The 13,899-nt window shown below is 45.3% G+C and overlaps 1 protein-coding gene across 2 annotated transcripts in view; it reads left to right on the top strand.

Moving 5' to 3' along the window:
- GPR137C (G protein-coupled receptor 137C) overlaps nucleotides 1–13,899 on the top strand; it is a 29,852-nt gene that overhangs the window by 6,109 nt on the left and 9,844 nt on the right. For both annotated transcript variants that reach the window (XR_006172433.2, XM_024105483.3), the window contains exons 2-3: nucleotides 11,735–11,778; nucleotides 13,205–13,433. Coding sequence is in view for 1 of the 2 variants with exons in the window: in XM_024105483.3 (XP_023961251.1) it covers nucleotides 11,735–11,778; nucleotides 13,205–13,433 (273 nt within the window). In the remaining variant the exon portion in view is untranslated. The remainder of the gene's footprint in view (nucleotides 1–11,734; nucleotides 11,779–13,204; nucleotides 13,434–13,899) is intronic.

The raw sequence follows: 13,899 nt of genomic DNA, 5'->3' as shown, positions 1-13,899 counted from the left end.
TACTGAGTGTTTGTCTATGTGGAGTACTTACAGCTCTTAGCTCCTTTCTTCCTAGAGAGACTTCCCACTTACAACTCCAAGACTGGATGGCGGTACTAGTACAGCACTGAACAGTCCCTCTGTATGTCAGGCTTGCACAAAGAAGCTCCCCTAACGCAAGGGAGCTGTATAGTTCCGCCAGGCCAATAGGGCTCAGCCTACTAGGGCTGGGAACAAATGGCTTATATCTACAGAACATGAGGCCTAAAACTTTTTGTTTGTTTTGTTTTTATTCCCCCTAACCTTGGCTGGCTGAGATCACAATCTCATGGCTTCCTTGTCCCTTCCTGTTAATTTTCAACTTGATTCCAGGACATGTTGCCATATAAAAACTTTGTAGCTAAAAGTCCATGCTCTTATACCTAGTAACTGCGTGCGTGGTGGAGTAGCATTGTATATTAATGATGAAGTAGACCCTAAAGAAATTGTAAGTGATGGAATGGATACAAAAATCTGTTTGGGCCAAAATCACATTAGGGAAGAAGGCTACTGGATGTTCCCCGATACAGTGTTTGGCGTATGCTACAAACCACCGGGATCCAATTTGGATATGGCTAGAGACCTCTAATGTTTTTAATGAAATAAATACTACTGGGAACTGTAAAAACAACAATGAGTCCTTGTGGCACCTTAGAGACTAACAAATTTTATTTGAGCAGAAGCTTTTGTGGGCTAGAACCCACTTCATCAGGTGCAAGGAGTGGGGGGGGGGGAGTAGGAAGTAGGCAGGTATAAATATACAGCACATGAAAAGATGGGAGTTGCTTTACCAAGTGGGGGGTCAAGGCTAACCAGGCCAAATCAATTGGGGTGGATGTGGCCCATTCCCAACAGTTGACAAGAAGGTGTGAGTATCAACAGAGGGAAAATTATTTTTTGTAGTGACCCAGCCACTCTGTCTTTATTCAGGCCTAATTTGATGGTGTCAAATTGGCAAATTAATTCCAGTTCTACAGTTTCTTGAAGTCTGTTTTTGAAGTTTGTTTGTTGTTGAAGAATTACCACTTTTAAGTCTGTTATTGAGTGTCCAGGGAGATTGAAGTGCTCTCCTACTGGTTTTTGAATGTTATAATTCTTGATGTCTGTGTCCATTTATTCTTTTGCGTAAAGACTGTCCGGTTTGGCCAATGTATATGGCGCAGGGGCATTGCTGGCACATGATGGCATATATCACATTGGTAGATGTGCAGGTGAACAAGGCCCTGATGGCGTGGCTGATGTGGTTAGGTCCTATGATGGTGTCCCTTGAATAGATATGTGGACAGAGTTGACAATGGGGTTTGTTGCAGGGATTGGTTCCTGGATTAGTGTCTGTGTGGTGTGTAGTTGCTGGTGAGTATTTGCTTCAGATTGAGGGGCTGTCTATAAGTGAGGACTGGCCTGTCTCCCAAGGTCTATGAGAGTGAGGGATTGTCCTTCAGGATAGGTTGTAGATCCTTGATGATGCACTGAGAGGTTTTAGTTGGGGGCTGAAGGTGACAGCTAGTGGCGTTCTGTTACTTTCTTTGTTGGGCCTGTCCTGTAGTGGGTGACTTCTGGGTACACTTCTGGCACTGTCAATCTGCTTCTTCACTTCCCCAAGTGAGGTATTGCAGTTTTAAGAATGCTTGATAGAGATCCTGTAGGTGTTTGCCTCTGAGGGATTGGAGCAAATGCGGTTGTATCTTGGCCCTTGGCTGTAGACAATGGATTGTATGATGTGGTCTGGATGAAAGCTGGAGGCATGTAGGTAAGTATAGCAGTCACTAGGTTTCCGGTATAGGTGGTGGTTGTGTGACCATCGCTTATTTGCACTGTAGTGTCCAGGAAGTGGATCTCTTGTGTGGACTGGTCCAGGCTGAGGTTGATGGTGAGGTGGAATTCCTCAAGGGCCTCCTTCCCATGGGTCCAGATGATGATGTCATCAATGCAGCGCAAGTTGAGTAGGGGCATAAGGGGACGAGAGCTGAGGAAGCATTGTTCTAAGTCAGCCATAAAAATGCAGTGCCACTGATTTGAAGGTATACGTTGTCTCCAAATCTGAAATAGTGGTGCATGAGGACAAAGTCACAAAGCTGAGCTAGGTTTGCCGTGACCTTACTGGGGATACTGTTCCTGACAGGTTGTATTCCTCTTCGTGTGGAATGTTGGTGTAGAGGGCTTCTACATCCATAGTGGCCAGGATGGTGTTTTCTGGAAGATCACCGATGGATTGTAGCTTCCTCAGGAAGTCAGTGGTATCTCGAAGATAGCTGGGAGTGCTGGTAGAATAGGGCCTGAGGAGAGAGTCCACATAGCCAGACAATCCTGCTATCAGAGTGCCAATGCCTGAGATTATAGGGCATCCAGGATTTCCAGGTTTATGGATGTTGGGTAGCAGGGGCTCTAGGCATGTCTGTGTAGATTTGTTCCTGTGCGTCTTCAGGAAGCTTCTTGAGCAGACGGTGCAGTTTCCTTTGGGAATGGTGTGATTATGGGAGACTTTAACTTCCCAGATATAGATTGGAGGACAAGTGCTACTAATAGAAGGGCCTAGCTTCTCCTGGATGTGAGAGCTGACAAGTTGCTGAACCAACAAGAGGTGATGCCATTTTTAGATTTGGTAGTGGTGAAGACCCAGTAGAAGAACTGGATGTAGAGGACAACCTTGGTTCTAGTAATTGTGACCTAATTCCATTTAATTTAAATGGAAGGATAAACAAATAGGCCTGCAACAAGGGTCCTTGATTCCAAAAAAGCTAACCGTAAATTAAGGGAATTAGTTAGGGAAGAGGACTAGACAAAGAACTCGAGGATCTGAATGTGGAGGAGGCTTGGAATTACTTTGTCAAAGTTGCAGAAGCGATCTGAAGACTGCATCCTGAGCAAGGGGGGAGGGAAGGGTTGCAGACCCAAGCTGGATGAGCAAGCATTCAAATAAGTGATTTAAGAGAAAGCAAAAAGCGTACAAGAAATGAAAGATGGGATGGATTAGCAAGGAAAGCGATCACTCGGAGGTCAGAAGTGTGAGGATGAAGTGAGAACTGCCCAAGCCAAGCAGAGTTGGACTTTGCAAAGGGAATTAAAACCAATAGTAAAAGGTTCTATAGTCCTATTAAATAAGAAAAAACAAGGAAAGAAGATGTGGGACTGCTAAGCACTGAGGATGGGGTGGAGATTAAAGATTATTTAGGGCATGGCCCAACATCTCAACAAATACTCTGCCTCGGTTTTTAATGAGGCTAATGAAGAGCTTGGGGATAGTGGCTAATGGCAATGGAGGATATGGAGGTAGAAATTACCCCATCCGAGGTGGAAGTCAAACTCAAACAGTTTTAATGGGACGAAACTGGGGGGCCTGGATCACCTCCATCCAAGAATACTAAAAGAACTGGCACATAGAATTGCAAACCCAATCGCAAGGATTTTGAATGAATCTGTGGACTCGGGTTGTACACTATGACTGCTAATTGCTAGTCTAGTTTCTATTTTTAAGAAGCGGGGGGGGGGGGGGGGGAGTGATTTGGGAACTACAGGCCTGTTAGTTTGACCTCCATTGTATGCAAGGTCTCGAAACAAATTTTGAAAGGGAAAATCGTTAAGGGCATAGAGGTGAATGGTAATTGGGATAAAATACAACATGGTTTTACAAAAGGTAGATTGTGCCAGACCAACCTGATCTTCTTTGAGACGATAATTGTGTGGTGTTTGTTTTAAAGGGAAATGTGATCAGTCTAATCAACCTGGATGTCAATAAGGCATTTGCTACCGTTCCATATGAGAAATTATTAGTTTAAATTGGAGAAGATGGGGCTTAATGTGAGAACTGAAAGGTGGATACCAAACTGGTTAAAGAGGAGGCTACAACAGGTCCTACTGAAAAGTGAACTCTCGGGCTAGAGGGAGGTTACTAGTGGAGTTCCTCAGGATCAGTCTTGGGACCAATCTTATTTAACATTTTTATTACTGATCTTGGTGCAAAAGTGGGTGTGCGCTAGTAACATTTGCAGATGACACAAAGTTGGGAGTTATTGCCAGTATGGAGAAGGATCAGAATATCATACAAGAACTGGAAGTAATAGAAATGAGATGAAATTTAATAATGCAAAGTGCCAGGCCATGCATTTAGGAACTAACAAGAATTTTTCTTATAAACTGGAGACTTTTTACTTGGAAGAGAGAGACCTGGGTGTATTGGTTGACCACAGGATAACAATGAGCCGTCAATGTGATGCAACCGTGAAAGACTAATACCTTGCCTGATGCATCCTAGGACTGTATTTCCAGTAGAGACTGGGAAGTGTTATACCATTATACAAGGTGCTGGTGAGACCTCATCTGGAGTAGTGTGCAATTCTGGTCTCCCATGTTTAAGAAAGATGAATTCAAACTGGAACTGGTGCAGAGAAGGGCTACTAGCATGATCCAAGGAACAGAAAACTAGCTTATGGGAGGAGACTCAAAAGAGCTTGGCTTGTTTAGCCCAACCAAAGGAAGGTTGAAGGGGAGATGCTCTCTATAAATACATCAGAGGGATCAATATCCGGGAGGGAGGGGAGTTATTTAAGTTAAGCACCAATGTGGACCTCAGAACAAATGGATATAAACTGGCCATCAACAAGTTTAGGCTCAAAATTAGGTGAAGGTTTCTAACCATCAGAGGAGTGAAGTTCTGGAACAGCCTCCCAAGGGGAGCAGAAAAGCTAACGGACTTCAAGACTGAGCTTGACAAACTTATGGAGGGGATGGTCTGACAGGACTGTCTACAATGCAATGTGGCCCATTGGCAACTGCCAGTAGCAAAAATTCCCGGCTGCTGGAGACAGGACATTGAGTTACTGCAGAGAATTCTTTCCCAGGTGTCTGGCTGGTGGGTCTTGCCCACAGGCTCAGGGTCTAACTGATCACCAGATTTGGGGTTGGGAAGGACTTTTCCCCTGGGTTAGATTGGCAGAGACCCTGGGGGGTTTCACCTGCCCCTGCAGCCTGGTGCAGGGTCACTTGCAGGTTTAATGTAGTGTAAATGGTGGATTCTCTGTAACTTGAAGTCTTTAAACCATGATTTGAGGACTTCAGTAACTCAGCCAGGGGCTAGCGGTCTATTACAGGAGTGGGTATGTGAGGTTCTATGGCCTACAATGTGCAGGAGGTCAGACTCAGGTCAGAAGGGACCATCGTGATCATCTAAAGTCTATGAACATCCACCTGTCAAAGGCTTGACAAATCCACTTGCCAAGGGAAAGTGGGGAAATGTTCTCTGGCAAATTGGAAGTTCACCTGTCAGTTTTGGCTGCTTTCAAGCTCCCATTCTATAACTGGAGTCCTCTGCAACCCTAAGACCCTTCCAAAGGTGTTGCTTTCTGCCTGAGCCTGCAGTCTCTGGAAGGACAGGTGTGAACTGTCTAAGGCCCAAATCTCATGTGTTCCTTCCCCAGCCCCTAGAGCACAACTGGTGTGCAGCCTGGCTGCTCTGAAGGATTCTGCTGGATCTTAGGGGGGAGGATTGTTAGGGGGCTTATTCCTTCATCCTTTCACTTCTCCGTTCATGCGAGAAGGAGCAACAATACCCAAAGTCCAAAGGTGCAAACAATTCAATGTTTATTGGGGTGAACTTCCAGCAAACATGATTCCAGTTTCCTTCCTCAGTGTCCCCCTTCCCAGCTCTGACACCACAGAGCCTTGCCTGTGTCCCTGTTCCCATTCTCCCCCCCTTAGTGAAACATGATTCCAATTCCCCCACCCCTGTTCCCATTCCCCCCCTTACTTCCTGATTGACTGCAGACTATATAGTAAAACTTGAGTTCTGCTTAGCTATACCTTAACCAATCATTTTACTGAGATTTAACTAACCAATCCTGACACATTGTAACATGGTTATTTAACCAATTATATCCCACCACCTTAATTTGGTTTACACCCAACAAAATTGTTTCTGTCTGCTGTAGAATTAATCACAGAACCAGACGGAGATTATACAGACAAACAATAGGGAAGTGGAGACTACAGTGATAGAACAATACAGAAATGAGGATTTCACATCCCAGCTATTGATAAGTGAGTTCTTGCCAGACCGGATGCTATCAAACTAAGTTTCCTTTTACATCTTCTAGGCTCTTCCCTTTCTCTGGAGGTGATAGGAATACAATCCTGTCCTAACAGCCCAATAGCACCTTATTTCAATGTGACTAGTTTGGAATGTGAGGATGTGACCAGACACTTCCCAGTTTATGGCTGGCCTCTGCTGCTTAGCGGAAGGCCTTAGCCTAAGAACCAGGCCTCAGACCGTCACAGTAAGAGAAGTATCAGAGGGGTAGCCATGTTAGTCTGAATCTGTAAAAAGCAACAGAGGGTCCTGTGGCACCTTTGAGACTAACAGAAGTACTGGGAGCATAAGCTTTCGTGGGTAAGAACCTCACTTGCATCTGAAGAAGTGAGGTTCTTACCCACGAAAGCTTATGCTCCCAGTACTTCTGTTAGTCTCAAAGGTGCCACAGGACCCTCTGTTGCTTTTTACAGTAAGAGAAGGCTCTTAGACAGACAGTGACTTTGATTTTCTTTTATACCTCTCTAACTAGCTAAGTGATAAGAATACACCTAAATTCTTAAAGTATAGGCCTTTGCAGACAGGCCTGAGTATCTATATCCGAACAAGGATGTGAAAACGTTCTTGCTCCTCTCCCATAGGCCTGCTGTTCCAAACACAGCGAGTAGCTGCTGCACTGCTTGTGCCACTGGATGGGGTAGGCAGGGCCGGCTCCAGGCACCAGCTTAACAAGCAGGTGCTTGGGGCAGCCAAGGGAGAGGGGCAGCACCTGCGGCAATTCAGGGGCGGCAGGTCCCTCACTCCCTCTAGGAGCGAAGGACCTGCCGATCGCGGCTTTTTTTTGCTTGGGGTGGCAGAAATGCTGGAGCCGGCCCTGGGGGTAGGAGTGCTGCTGGGCATCTGACCAGTGAATCAAACTAGCAGCAGATCCACCAGCTCTATCACTGTTGCATCAAGGAACCCCTGAACCCCCAGTCCCTAACATGCTGTCCAGTAAATTTGCGCTATGATGCAGGATGCCTCATTCAGCTCAAGAGGAAGATCATTCTGTCTTGGCCTCCTAGGGTTTGTTCTCCCTCCTTCTCTTCCTCCTCTTCTCCCCACCCCCAAGAGCTCTGGACACTGGCCTGACTTAGCTCCCATCCAAATTGATGGAATTTTTACCACTGAATACAAGGGCAGCAGAGTTAGGCCAATGCTGAGAGCTCTGGAATTCCACCCTTTAATCTTGAGGGGTAAAACTTGTAATTCTGGGGGCTACAACCATTCATTCTTCTGCTCACCCAAATCCCTATGTGCCCTGTTAGCAAAGACCCTCTTCTAGATGGCAACCTACTGGATAACTTGTCAAGGGTTTGCAAAGAGTATAAAGCCTCTAATATCCCTAAGCTATGGCCTGCCTAAACTGTTAGAATTGGCATCGAGGAGGTGAGATGCAACCCATGCTGATGGCTTTTATTAAAGTCAATCTCCTGCCAAGGCTTATTGATCAGTACAAATATTTCAGGGCTAGCAAAATGTTAAGTACTGGTCCTGCATGCTCATCCTCCACTTCTCATGGCAGCAGCTGAACAAGGATCCGAGAGCTTTGGGATGCTCTACAACTTTTAACAAGACTGCTTTAATGCGTGTGTCATGGGCAGGGAACCTGCTGCCTAGTGCAGCCAATGAAATACTAAGAAATATTGTTTAGATCAAGATAAACAAGACTTTTTTTCTTACCTCCCATCAGTGTCTCACTTCCACTGGGAGTGCAGGGGGTTTTAGTGTAGCGAAGAGTGCTGGGGGAAGAAAACACAAGCCAAAAACTCTTTTCTACTTTAATCTCTTAAGTCAGGTCTGAGCTCTGTTGACTTGTGCCTTTCAGAATAGTCATTCAGGGTGATGATACAAACATCTTAGTTGGCGCACAGATGTCCAGGATACACAAACACTCACTAACCACAGACTTCACTAGTTCACTCATCTCGATGTCCCTCTTAGTGTTTTCAAAACCAGAAAATCCCCAACGTAGCGAGCTAGCTTTGAGAATGAGCCCAATGTACTGCTGATCTGCCGGCAATAGTCACAGCTTGGAGGAATATGGAAAAAGCCCTTGCACTGCCAATAGCTCTTCAGGATGGATTGGGAGGCAAAATATCTAGTCTCAAAAATAAGTTGAACTTTTTTTTGGTGGTCTTAAGCCAGTCTCTAGCTATTAGGCCTAATGGGGTCGGGGGGCAGATTATCCTACATCTGCATACTGTGTGGCATTCTTCACCTCTGAGGAGTCTGGTACTGGCCACTGTCAGATGGGATACTCTACGAGACAGACTTCAGGAATTGCCATATTGGATTGGACACATGGTCAGGCATGAGTGCTAGTGGCAATTTCATCGTGGCAAAGGTTTCCTGGAAGCCTTTTGCTGTCTGTAGTTGCTGAAACTCAGTATTCTGAAGCCTCTCAAAATGTGAATTGGCAGCTTTGATGGCTCAGATGTGAATGTAGAGGGAGACGTCCGCTCAGAATGTTGCAGTTAGTCAGCAGCGAACCGCAGTTCATCAGCCCCCATGATGTAAGAGCTTAGCTTTTCAGTCTAGCTTCCTGCAGCAGTGGGAGAAACCGAGCATCTGCACTTGGGCAATGACCCTACAACTGCTTTGAGATCCAAGAGCAAGTGTCTGCTAGAAGTGGTAGTGTCTCTTACTCCCAGTCCTTCAGCAAAACCATGCCAAGCTTTCTTCAGAGCTGTGCTACCCCGTCAAACTTGCCACCTTGGCTTCAGAAATCTTGAGACCATATGAGTGACTGTTTCAGAACCCTTCCTTGCCAGACTAGCCCAGTAAATACTCCTACCCTTATAAGCAACAGACAGTGCTCTCCAAAGACTGAAATGGCGTTTCTCCTCCTACTGCTTCAGTGTACAAATAATGAAAGTACTTAAAGTAGTGATGTTATGTTGCAAACCCGCACAGCCTGAATGCGAGTAGCAGCCATTCTACTTGCTAGCTATGTTGAGGCCATTACCGGTTAACTTCATTGAAAAATAGGGCTCTTTTTTCTGAATTAAGGATTAGGAGATAGGAAAGTTGCAATATTCTTGTCTCTCACATCTCGGTAGCTGGAGACTTGTCTGTCTGGTTCCTGTACCCTTAGAATCCTTCAAAGGAGCCTATGAGGTCTAGGTGCTAGCATCACTGAAGTTCAAACCCTGCCTGAGTCCTTGGTAAAGACACTGGAAGCATTAGTCAGCACCGTATGAGGATTACTCACTGCAGTTTGAAGCACAATAGACACTTGATCTAGATGGAGTGACTCCCTCCTGACTTCTCACCTCTTTGCTGAGCAAGTGGTAGTGACTCTACCTTCTCAGGAGGTGCCTGGGCGTGTTCTAAAGGACCAAGTCTTGTATCTTGACACCAAGTAGTGCTTCAATATGAGCCTCCTTAGCCTCTGTTTACAACATTGTCAGGGGCTGCTCTTGGGCACCCTGGCCCTCTGCCCCGGGCAGGAGGAGGATCTAGGGCTCCCCATAGCAGGCTGTCTGGGAGGTTCTTCCCATGGCCTGGCTTCCAGCCTGTCCAGGGGATGGGGCTTTTGGCAGATGGGGGTGAAGAGTGAGGGGCAAAGACCCACCTCAGCTCCCCTCCCATTGGGAAGAAGCTGGTGCCACCCCTGAACCTCAGACAGGTATGAAGCAGTGCCGCAGGGAATCCAGATCAAATGCTGACCTGGATTGATTCTGACCAGGATTTCAGGATTGCCACATCCAGTTGGAACAGGTGGTCACCCTACACATCTTGTACAAAAAGGTACCTTACAAGACATATTATAGTATCCTTTGAAAACTCATTTGCTGGTCAGTGTCATGCTGATACATAAAAATGTGTGGCAATATTGTGAAGTCATAAACTATCCCTGTGATAACACATGTTCCAAACCTCCCAACCCTGCCCAAACTGAGGTTGGGACACTGCTTTGTCCTAAACAAAGCAACGTGTGCTCTGTTTAATTTGCATTTTAAGCAGTAAACAGAGTACTCAAACATGGAGGGAAACAAAGCTCAAACAGAGTAAGCCAGCAGGGAACGTCCTTCCACATAGACTTTGTCTCCTACTTCCCAGCTGGAAATGTTTTTCTAGAGGTGGGACTGAAACTATAAAAAGGAGGAACAAACGCTCCAAGGCACCATCTCTCTTCTCCCTGCCCATCACATTCACTGCACCTGAAGTGACAAAGAAAGAAAGCCTTGAACTCTGGGGCAGGGGTCCTGACCAACAGGGTTTTTTCAGTAAGACTGCTGAAAGCATGTGGTGAGAAACTTTGCTTGACTCTGATCTAGTTTGTTAGTTAGGTATTAGTAAACTACTTATCTTTGTATTTCTTATAACAGTTTCTGACTTTTTGTGCATCATTACTTGTACTCAATGTTTGTAGATAATAATCTTTTTGTTTTGTTTTATCTAATCCAGTGTGTTTAAATAGAAGTGTCTGGGTAACAAGTTATGTGCCTATTATTCACTCAAAGGAATAATGAACTTAAAACACTTTGTACTGTCAAAGGTGGCTGGGCAATACCGGGCATACGTGACTGGGGGTATGCTGGGGTCACCCCGCAGTATAACACAGGCTTGTGAGAAGCAGGGTGTAACTGGCAGGTTGCAGTTACAGATGCTCAGGGTGTGGCTTGCATGCTGGAAGGCTACTTGTGAGCAGTCCAGATGGGAGCTACTTCAGCAAGGCATTGTAAGGTACTCGAGGTTACAGGGCAGGGGTGACACCAGGGTACAATCCAGATTAATGAGCAGGTATGTCCCATGTACCCAACTCCTTTTTAAGAAGGAGAGGTGCTTATAGTCTCAACTTGCCCATACTGCTCCCTTCCCAGTTGAAGAGCCGCTCCAAAGAGTGACATGACACATCACATGAGCTGCTGACTTTTTTTGTCACATTTCTAGTCATATGAAATTGTAAATCTATCATCTACTCTGCAGAGTTCAGCATGTCTGGGACTTCAGCCCTCTGAAGAATTTCTTCAAATATATGGTGAATCATTGTTAAGCAAATATAGCCAGCTGAGTTTCTGCCAGGGTGAAGAAACCCAGAAGCAAATGTGCACATACTCTATTGCAATGTAGTTCTGACATAATCAAATATCCGTCTAACCAGAAATAGCCCTCTACTGGCTAATTTAAGAATAGCAGCTCAAGCCCTTTCTTTATTAAAGAAATTAAACAGGATCAAGGTCCTAAAATATTCAATACAAAGAGCATGTCACAAAACAAACTTTACTTTGCTGAACAATGTAGCTCCCATTCAGCTACTGAAGACCAAATGCCACTCTCCTTGTAAAGTCCTTAGGAGCAAAGCCTCTTGAAATGCAAATCCTGTCTTCTCAAAGAGGGGACAGTTATGGCCCAAAGAATAACTGGATTCATAAATTACTTGCTTAGTTACTAAAACACTTGTGCTTGGACTAAACTCTCATGACCTATTCAGTCCACCTCGCAGAACGGGTCAATTTTCTGCGTGGCAAATGGTTGCAGGCTACAAACGGTATTAAGAGTATGGAGAACTAGATGGTCACTTACCAGAACTGGAAACCCAACCCTCTTCCGCTCTGTTGCTGAGCGGAATCCCTTCTAATTACAAAGTGAACTATAACATATACTGTAAGCATGTTAGAATAACTTTCCACACTCTTCCTTTTGTAGGTTATATTCAAAGTCAAATGTGCAGCAGAATTCAATAAGTACAAGTAAGTGACTCTTCTTCTTGCCTACCCCAAACATGTCCTCATTGGGGGTATTAATGGTACAGCATATCTGAAATCTACCAAATGCTACATTCGCACTTCATAGCAATAGCTTTGTTTGTTTTTTTTGTCTCTTACCCAGATGTTGTTTAACAAAGATTAATTCAGTTACCTCAGAGCACAGTGGGGAAAGCAAAGCCCTGAAGAAGTTGTGGGCTAGTCACTGGGCAACCTGATCATCAGATTTGGGTGCCTACGTGAGTCTGGAGGTGAAGAACTCGATTGTACCCATAAGGGAGATGCTATAGTTCCTGGTTTGCCTCACACTCACACACTTTTACTTGCAGGGAGGCTGTCGTAGGTGCTAAGGGTACATCTACACAGCAGGGGTGCGGGGAGGAGTCTAGCCAATGTTCAGCCTCACAACCTGAACCCTGCGAGCTTGCTTCATTGCTGTGGGGACTTCCAGGCCCAGGATGGAGCCCAAGCTCTGGGACCCTCCCACCTCACAGAATCCTAGAGCTTGGGCTCCAGCTGGAGCCCCAACATCTACACAGCAATGAAACAGCCCCATGGGCCAGCTGCCGGTGTCTTAGCTGCTGTGTAGACACAGCCTAAGGGTCTAGAATGAGCACTGCTATTGCCGCTGAGCGTTAGACAGCTCGTGTTTCTGTAATTCATGGGAGGCTATTGGTGCTCTAGCACATTAGGGTCACCCATGATGAGACTGAGAACCATCGTAGAACACTTCTGGGATTCGCCCCATCCTATCTAGCCATACTCCAGTGAAGGAGTCTTACTTCTGCAGGCCTTTGTGATCCCTAGCTTATGAACCCATGCCATGGGCATCACAACACACCAGGCTCTCCTGTTGCTCAAGCCTGTGTGTTAAGTCATTCTAATAGTACATCCTTCTGTATGGAAGAAGGGACTTCAGACCCTGTCCGTTAGACCAAGAACTAACGGACCTGTGTCAGGAGACACTCTCAATGGGAAGTGTGTAGATTGTACTGTATTTGCAGCCGCTTATTTTCACCAAGGCTGGTGGTTGTTGGGCTGACTCTCAATTTACATTTAATCTAAGTTAGAACAATAGTTAAGTTGTGTGTGGTGTGTGGGTGTGTGTGTGGGTTTTTTATCTTGCAACTTTAATTTAAGATAGACAGACAGGAATCTTGTAACTCATGATTCCTTGCAAGCTTCTACCAACTGAGTGATTTCAATACCAGCATTATGCCAACTAAACAACTTAAACTGGCCTTCTAAATGGCTTCCCTAATTCCTTGTCTACATGATTGACCTTTCACACTTGCTAGTCTCCTGAGTTATAGCAAACGAAGAGCAGTGCTGGGAGTGACATGAACTGATAAAGAACAAGGGAGATGTGGCGGTAGAGACTTCTTCAGACTGTTTCTCTTTCCTTTTCCAGGATCCTGTTGTATCTGGGCTCCATATTTATCAGCCTTCTCTTTCTCGTTGTGAATTTAACTTGTGCAATGCTTATCCATGGAGATGTCCCAGAGAGTCGGCTGAGATGGACAGTATTTGTTCGGGCACTAGTCAATGACAGTCTCTTCATTCTTTGTGCCATTTCATTAGCTTGTTGTATGTGCAAACTTGCAAAAATGTCATCGGCAAACGTCTACCTCGAGTCAAAGGTAGGTAAATGCTCTCTAAACTGCACTGAAATGATTTACTTCAGTCCATGGGGGTGCAAGTCCAAGACCATGACCCCATCATGCTAGACGCTCTGCAAACACAGAACAAAAGGATGGTCCTAGCCTGGAGCTAGTAAAACTCTTTTCAGTTTGGGTTCTTCAGTTTGTGTTCGTGCTTGCAAGAGAAGATTATAACTCACAGATACTGGACCTTTTCTTGCACTGAGTCTCTTAAATCACTTGTTTCAGTACAGAGCCTAGATCTGGTACTAATAGTGTGTTGCTGTCTGACACCAAAGTGGCTTAATGTCGAGGCATTTGATAGTAACTGCAGTCCTCTGCTAATGTGACACCCATAAACCAGATCCACTAGCAACCCAGTCTCGTAATAAAACTCTGGTGGTCTGTTGTAAGCTGGCTTTCTCCTACGTCACTTGTGTCAGAAGCAGTATTCCACTCCATGACA

The sequence above is a fragment of the Chrysemys picta genome, chromosome 4 (assembly GCF_011386835.1).
Source record: "Chrysemys picta bellii isolate R12L10 chromosome 4, ASM1138683v2, whole genome shotgun sequence".
Lineage (NCBI taxonomy): Eukaryota > Metazoa > Chordata > Testudines > Emydidae > Chrysemys > Chrysemys picta.
This window is presented reverse-complemented; position numbering and strand designations above follow the sequence as displayed.